The following is an 8,827-nucleotide window of genomic DNA, read 5'->3' on the forward strand; positions in this document are numbered from 1 at the left end:
TTTTGCAGATTTTGCCCAAATTACTTGGAAAAAAACTCATAAAATCCAAAGCCATGTCCTTCATGCCTCTTATGCAATTCAGAGTTACATGAGTCACATACATTTCATGTCTGGTCTTTATGTACAAAGTAAATATTTCAAATGTAAACTATATATATATATATATATATATGTCTTTATTAAGTCCATATCCCTTTCCTTTTAATGGAATTCTGTAGATAGAGTTGTGGATTTTTGTTTGTCTGCACTTAGAAAATACTTGGTTTACAAGTGACACTCTCTTGCATTTACACACACATTTCTTTCCCTATATCTATAAAATTCTTACAGTGTAGGTGAAGGTTGCTGTGACTATTTTACAACTGGGAGAAAGAAAACTGTTTAATGTCTCAGTAGAGCTGATGAATAAAGTACATTCTTTATATATCTATTTTTTTAAATATATATATATATATATATATATATATATATATATATATATACACATATATATGTTATAGGAAAGTTTACCTACATTGAAAGGTGGTATATATCCCACTTTGAATATATTAATGTATTTATGATATATGAATTTTTCATTTTATTGTTTTACTTTGCAAATCAAAGAGCTATTCTATTTCCAGTATCATTTAATGTCAGACATGGGCAGGAGGATCACAAAGGTAATTTTCAATTTGTCAGTGTGCTCCATTAAGGATCACCCAGGTAATCACTAGTTTCCATGACACAAAGAGAAAAGAGACAGCATAAAGCAAAATGTTTGTTCCAATTCCCTGAACCTGTACATGCCTGAAATGTGCTGCCAACATGGAAAACATGAACACTGCAGGTTCAAAGGAATGACCATGGAGAACATTTTCTGCTGTAGCCTAGAGTGTTTTTTTTAAGTAAGTGGTCACAGATAGTCACTGTCTTGAGTGTCATGAGGGCAGCAAATCAGCTCCCCAACTCTGTCTCTCTTAATACCTCTTGCCCCAGAACATGCACAGCTGCACTTTGTTGGCCCAACTTTGCTGAAGGAGTGAGGAGCTTTAGACTTGGGAAAAATCCTGATGCCATTGAAATAAAGAAGTTTTGAGGTGGATTTCTCTGGAGACAGGATTTCACATTTTGCATGGTGCTCTCAATTACATATGGCTGCATTAGGAAATCTGAATTGCCAATGTTGAGCTCAAGGGTTTTGGATTAAGAGCTGTTGGAAGCTTTACCTCATTTTTAAACATGAGTGTAGCCTATATCACTTGTAGTGATATAAAGAAATGGTTAAGTCAGACTTGAAACACTCGGCTGTGTTTGGGGGAAATCAATTAAATCAGTTCACTCTGTGACTCTGAAATGAGATATGATTATGTTCAAATCCAAGAGGAAGCAGCTGTACCACCTACTATGCCAAAGCCTTTTTAAAACTAGTCCTAATCTCAGCTTCCTGCTTTATCATCATAATGCTATTCCTTCGCCTGTCAGAGACCGTGAGTCTCTGGGACTTCATTTATAGAACTGCTTCTGTGGCCTCTCCTAAACTCATTTCTACTTCTTGCTCCTGTAGCTTCTCTCATACGTCTGTTATTATTTGTGTGAAGTAGCTCCTCTTTTATTTCAATCATTCCAGAAAATTCAGCCTTTAAGGGGGGGTTGGAGAGGAGGGAGAGCAAGTTTTATTTTATTGTACTGTTTTACCATTCACCTTATTTATATTTTTCTTCTCAGAAAACCAAAAGGGATGTAAATAACTTTGATCAAGACTTTACACGAGAAGAACCAGTATTAACACTAGTGGATGAGACAATTATAAAACAAATCAATCAAGAAGAATTTAAAGGGTTCTCTTATTTTGGAGAAGAGCTACTGCCATAGACAACATTAGGCTGATGGATGAATGATGCTACAAGAAGTGATTCTGAAGACATCATCAAATTACTGAGACTCAGTAGATCAAGAACTACTTCTTTTACCCTGAGCCCATATCCCAAGTTAAAATATATATTTATTGTTTTTTTCCTTTAATCTTCTGACCTGAAAGCACTCTTAATTTCTGTCTCACAAAGCAATGCAAAATAATTTTGTATCAGAAATTGTGGATGTAACACACTGCCATATATTTGCAACTTTTCTTTTATTCCTAAGAATAGGAATTCCTAGAGGACAAAATTGCATCTTTTCCATAGGAAATGGAGCTATGCTATTGAAAGCAATTTAGCAGATCACGTTCTGTAATCATCATTTTTAATTAAGCTAAGAAGGTGAGAACTGTTTCTTCTGCAGTGGTGGTTATGGTGAGATCTGTACTCAGATGCCCTTTGAAAAGCAAAGTCTGCCTTCATGGAGGTGTAATCCTCAATTATTCATTTTTTGTGGAGAGGTACAAGCTATGAAGTAGTCCAGAAAAAGAAGCACATCAGTTAAGGCTTTCAGTGAACTTCCTCATACAATATAAAGGAAGGTCTTAGGAATAAGAGACAAAAAGATAACTGAAATTTTATTTAAAGCAAGAAACAGATGCTACATGGATAGATATTAAAGGGCTAAAGAATAAAAAGCCTACAGTACTTTAACTCAGCTATATATAGCCATTTTACTGTTTTTCAGACAATTTGGTGTACTATCCATGTTACCAAATTTAATATCCTTTTAAATGAACCATTAATGTGACGGCAAGCTTGCAAATGTTTACAGTTAATTTTACATAAAAATTAATTATAAACATTATAAATTTGCCTTTTCATAGTAGCTAAGTTGGTAAATAATTTCTTATTTATATTTATTTTCTCAGCAGTGTGTTACTTTTGCACACTTTTACAAAACCATAATACTACTGTGTTTGTTGGGTTTTATGTTTAAAATCTAAAGAGAAACCTGCTTTTAGAAGACACAAAATACGGCTACACATGCATTATGTGGAAATGTGTTAAAAAACTGAAGATCAAACATTCACAAACTGACATTATTGAAAGCTGTAAATTGTTTTTTTTTTTGTGTGTGTGTATGAATTGAAATGGTAACTCATGTGGACAATATTACTAATGTGAAGTTACCTCCTGTAGATACGCAAACAGTGTTATGTACTTCTATTTCCAGGAGTATCCTGTGATTTGGTTTTGGTTTTAATCTTTTTTTTTTGTTTTCTTTTTTTCTTTTTTTTTTTTTTTTTTTTTTTGTGTACATGTATCGCTGAGGTCATTTTATTATATATTTTACTGGACTGAGTGAGCGGTCATTGGAATCCATTTTAATTGTTACACATGGATTTCCAGCTGCACAAAAATATATATACTTGTGATTGGCAAAGTGGCACTAAAGAAGCTTTTTTGCCTTTTGTACAGGTGAGATTTTGTATATAGTGTTTGCTGCAAGGCCTGTGGAATTCATTGAATATAGAGGTATCAACTGCTGCATGTTCAGGCATACTATTAAAATGTTAGTCTATGAAAGAATAATTATAATAATGTCCATGTGCAATACTCTTGTATGTGTATTGGTTCAAGTTACTGTCAGAAAGATGAGGTTTTTGTTATAAAAGACGTAGACGTATATTAAGCTATACTAAATCTCTTGTATAGTTCTCTTCAACTCTATTATGACATGATAGAGCTCAGAAAGAGAAAGGAATGTTACAAATCGTGGTGGACAAAGTGTGAATCATTGGCTTTAAGAGATAATCTTGGTCTCAAGCAGATGAGTTAGTTTGTGTCAGTTTTGCATCTGGCTGCTCATAGCCTGTTACTGATGACACCATTCAGTTCCATTTTGTTTTGTTTTTAAAACTCAGGTGTAATTATTATATATATTCTTATGATTATTTCAAAATATTAAATATTATGATATATCAATTAATGTGTTGTCTGGCCTACAAGTGTAATAAGGATCAAGCCTTTAGTTTAATTTAATTTATCTACAGTAATCTTTTGTACTGGGAAAAGACTAGCTTCTGGAGCTGAGTACCAGCACAGAAACATCTTAATGATTGCATCATCTCAATGTTTAAATCTCTTTCTCTCTTAGAAATATATTGTAGAGCTGCCCATCAATTTGTGTCTCGCCACTGGCTCTGTTTATTTCTCATCACGGTTAGCTTTTGACATCCAGGCAAGAACTGATCACAATGCTAAGGCATTCTTTTCCATGGGTGAGTAGACTGCTAGGAAGGCAAGGTATGGGATCATGCACTACTGTTCGTCCAACAAGGGGCCTTTACACAGAGCTCTGAGCATTTATTTTGAAGGAATAAAAGCATCCCATAAAGCTGTTGTGCACAAGCTATGTAGTCTGTATTCCCCTTTCTAACAGGAAAATAATTAGCAAATGTTCATATGTCAAGAGGCCTCAGCACCTGCAGTGCTGGGTAGGATGCTAAGAGAAAAGTGAAGGAGATAGAAACTATTGCATGGGCAGATATTTCATCCCTATGAATAGTTAGATCCTCTGCCTTGGTTTTACATCAGAAGGTCTGTCTGTTACCTTGAACATTTTTTAAAGATAACTCTTAAGAAAGGACATTCTGTTACATTTCTGCCTGTTCTGTAGAATCTTTTCTGTTCCTTCTTTGTAAAATGAGTGCAAAATGCCAAAATTATTATTCATAATAATAATTGTAAAGAATACATTGTTTCTTGGTTTTCCTCCCAAACAGACTTTAAAAATGGAAATAAATTTTTCTCCATAGGGTGAAAAATAATTCTCTCCAAATAGGCCTAAAAATTACCTCTTTTTAAATTATGTGCAGAATAGTTCTGGCTAAATATAAAATGTATTCAGTTGGGGGGTAGGGTTTTTTTTTATTGTGAGGATTTATTTGTACAGAATTTTTTTCTTATGGATGTAATTTGAATCTCTTGCCACTCATTAGTGTTATTTCATCGTAAACATTATTACTGTGCCAAATGTACTGTATTCAAAAGGATGTGAATGTGTATTGTTTTGGAACCTAATAAATACAATGATGTTAAATCTTATTTTTTTCCCCAAAGTTTTCCTGAGTATTTCCTAATGAGGAAGAAAGATGAAGAATTAGTATTTTTCCTGTTATGTGTTGTACAAAATTTCGTAAGCTTGTCTTTTAGGAAGGATTTGCTAACAAGAGCCTCACCTGTGAAGCACTAAACACTCCAAGAAAAACACAGGTAACAGTTTGTGATCACTATTTTTCTTGGGTAATACATTTACCTCAAAACCACCATGCAGGTGAGTTTACATATTTTTTCTGCTTACTGGCTACATCATGTTCACTGAGTTCTGACTGATCCCAGCATTCTGCTGAGCTGCGTTGTTAAAACTCATTTCACTAAGACACTTGGAGTACAAACACATTGCACTGCTTTAGTCTCTCATTGGATTGAATAGAGGGATTAATAGTGTGCATAAGTTTAGTTAAGGGCCATAGAGCTTATTAAATTATTTAATTAACTTAATATGTCAATTGACTGAAATATTTTATTATTTCATCATATTTCAGTTTACACCTTAAATATTTTCCAGTTCCATGGTCTGAAATTCTTAAATTCAGTAGATCAGCTATCAGCATACTCTGGCAGTAAACCCAGTTAACAACCTCCAGTTAGTATACCTAAGTAGTAGGTATACGAACTAGCTTTTAAAAAAAAATTAAAATTTTGGTTGTGTTTTTTGTTCAAATTGCAGCTTTTGCATAAGCATCAATTTTTTTTTCTTTATGCTGAGTCTTCTCAAAGTCACTGAATGTGTTTGGTGCCTATGAGCATATTCCAGTTCCTGTGTGTTGACAGCATTAGCACAATCATTGTCACACGGATTTTACCAGTTAAACAACCATGTAACTTGGATTTTCTGGATGTGTGTTGCAGCCTTACAAGCATATGATGGCTTAACTTTATCTCACAAACAATAAGCATCACTGGTCTCCAAACAGATCAATTCATATCATGTTTTCTTGTAATGCTGTAAAACTGATGTCTCTTAGGAACAGTTTTTATCCTTGCTGATGGACTGCGGAATTTGGGAAGACAACAGTCCTTTGAGTTGCAGTCTCACTGGCTGTCCATGTTATAAATGTGGTCCTAAATGTTCAGGAAGAGAGTGTCAGCAGGAAGTATCTCTCTGCTTCTGTGGCCTTCCAAAGACAGGAGCTGTCAGATCATTTTATAATCAAAAATATTTTGATTATAAAATCCTGGTAGTCTAGTAAGTTACATGATGAAATCAATATGAAACTTTCTTTTGATTAGTTTTGATAATCAGTTTTGAACAATCTCAACTTCTGGCATGCAAACACATTCTGTGGGAAAGAGCTATACTACTCAACTAACAATTAGGTTTAAAATTACCTCAATTTGTTTATTCTGACCCAATCATAAGTCCATTTCATGCTGCCTGCATCTTTATTTGAAAGAGGATAAATAACTTTTTGCTATTCACCTTTTTTCATGCCACTCAGAATTTTATAGATCACTGATACATCCTCCCTCAGCCATTTCTCTTTCAGACTGAAAAGTCTTGCCCTGTCTGTCAAAAGGCTTCCTCAAGATACATCCCATATTTTCGGTCATCTGTATCAACTTTCACTGAATTATTTCTAGTTCTACTGTATCCCTTTTGAAGACAGGGAGTAGAATTACATGTAATTTTCAGTTGTGGATGTGGTGTGGATTATTACAATGAATACTGTGTTGGGTTTTGCTTTCTGTTACATTTTTACATTTACTTTTCTTAATCCAAGTTTGTTCTCAGTTATTTCACAGGCTGTCCCAGATTAGAGTCAGTTGTAAATCTAATATGGGTGCTTTCTGTCTGATCATCCAGTCATAATCAAGACAGATTCTGTCCAGGACACAATGAAAATATGTGAAATAGGAATTTAGCAAGTTGCAAATGCTCCTTGATGCCGGCTTCCCTTTTAGCAGTAAACCTTTGATGATCACCTTCTCAGTATGGTTTTCCTGCTGTTCTCATACTCCCTATATATAGCTATGTTTAGACTGTCTTTCCCTAGCTTGCTTATATTGTATGTAACAAATATTTTTCCAAAATCAAGATCCAGGACATGCTCTACTCCCCTTCTATCAATACAAGCTCCTACTGTGTTCTGGAGTACACTGTATCCCTTCTTTTGACCTGTTAGCTACAGTGAAGGGGAGGAAGATAAAGGTTTTCTTAGCACGTTGGGAAAGTGCATGTATGTGCCAAAATAGTTTCCACTCTGTCTTTCCTTTTACCTCATCATTGCTGTAGAATCAGGAGATAAGAGCAACAGCTTAAGTTGAAACTCAAATTGCCACTATAAATATTGTGAAATGATTATGCAAGACTATCCAAAATTTGGAAAAGCATTAAAGAACTTTGGTGTTCGTACACAGATGTTTAATCCTTGGAAAAAATCAATTAGGAAAAAAGTCATTGACCTGGAGTCTATTGCTGGTCTGGGCACTGGATTGAGAACTGAATTGGGCATTGCATACACTTGTCATCACTATTCAACACTACCAGTTTGATCTAGTGTCTTGTGTACCAAAGGAAGCAGCTTGAAGATAAGACTTGTAGTCACATCAAAAGTCAGGGCTGGACTGAAGCTCATCCATGCAGATGGGCACTCTCATTCCTCCAGACCTCTTAAGACAAAATGTTACCCAGGGGTGCCATGCATCTAGAATCAGTGCCACAGAGAGGAAAGGAAGGAGCAGAAGTCCTGCTTTTGGACTGCACAAGCTGTTAGGTTAATTGGGTCATCTTATGTAACTGTACTCTTGGAAACCTTTTAGGAGTATGCCAGATACTCCTCAGGTGGCAGTAAATCCACCTCTGCTCATACATCAGATGGAACATCAACATGAAGAAATGTGTCTAAATGTCAGAAATGCATTTTTTACTTGCACTTTCCCATAGCAAAAAAATTAGTGCAGTTGCCTAAGCAGCCCCCTGTTTCATTGACATAAGTGGTTTGGAGCTTGAGACTTCAAAATTGTGCAAAGGGAGAGATACTATTATGGCCATTTTGCTAATCAGAAAACTGAAATTAGGTGCCATGATGGTGATTCGCTTCTTATTATGTTAGTATAAAGTCAGCAGAAGTGCTAGGAAAAGAGTATGAGTAAATCTCACCAGTGCCCTAGTTGTCGTGGTGTTTCTAAGCACAAGGTGTTTTCAAAGCTGTGCTTTGGTGAATACCTGCTGGTGGTCTCCAGAGAAAGGGTGTCACAGCTGCTTGGAGTCCCCTTCATTCCTCTTTGCAGTCAACAGTGGTGTCCACTCAGGTACAGCAGTTGATGGAGGGCTTTAAGGTAACAGAGCACAGGTTCAGAATTAAATATTAGGAAGAAATTCCTTACTGTGAGGGTGGTGAGGCACTGGAAAAGCTTGCCTGGAGAAGTTGAGGACACCCCGTCCCTGGAAGTGTTTTCAAGTGTTGGATGGGATCCTGAGCAGCCTGGTCTAGTTGAAGGTGTCCCCTGCCCATGGCAGGAGATTTGGAATTAAATTATCTTTGAAGTACCTTCCAACCTAGGCCATTCTATTATTCTGTGCATAAGGGAGGTGGAGGGTGTTTTGTTTTACAATAGGATAAGCTTTTTATGGAAATAGTCACAACTAGGCAAAGTTTGAGAACCTCTGTGTTCTAGGAAAGCTATTTACTCAGAGTCTTGGTACATCAAAAATACATTTTTTGTTGATTTTTAATTAATGGGCAGTGAGAAGTAGGCAAAGATATCAGGTCCATGGAGGCACATTTTTCTAAATAATGATATGGTTGATTAAGGTGAGGAGATTGAGGGTCAAAGAGATTATGCAGATCTTAGGTAAATGTTTATGTTAGGGTGGGGATCACTGTCTTGTTCAGAAGGAAATTTAAGACCTTTGCTTG

General features: G+C 35.7%; 1 protein-coding gene across 1 annotated transcript in view; it reads left to right on the forward strand.

The window, feature by feature from the left end:
• The window catches only part of PRKCE (protein kinase C epsilon), a 286,716-nt gene extending 281,767 nt beyond the window's left edge, over positions 1-4,949 (forward strand). The window contains exon 15 of the mRNA XM_041413572.1: positions 1,708-4,949. Coding sequence (XP_041269506.1) covers positions 1,708-1,854 — 147 coding nt within the window. The 3' untranslated portion in view covers positions 1,855-4,949. The remainder of the gene's footprint in view (positions 1-1,707) is intronic.
• The last annotated feature ends 3,878 nt before the right edge of the window (positions 4,950-8,827 follow it).

Source organism: Onychostruthus taczanowskii, unplaced genomic scaffold (genome assembly GCF_017590055.1).
Source record: "Onychostruthus taczanowskii isolate IOZ18803 unplaced genomic scaffold, ASM1759005v1 scaffold42, whole genome shotgun sequence".
Taxonomy (NCBI): Eukaryota; Metazoa; Chordata; class Aves; order Passeriformes; family Passeridae; genus Onychostruthus; species Onychostruthus taczanowskii.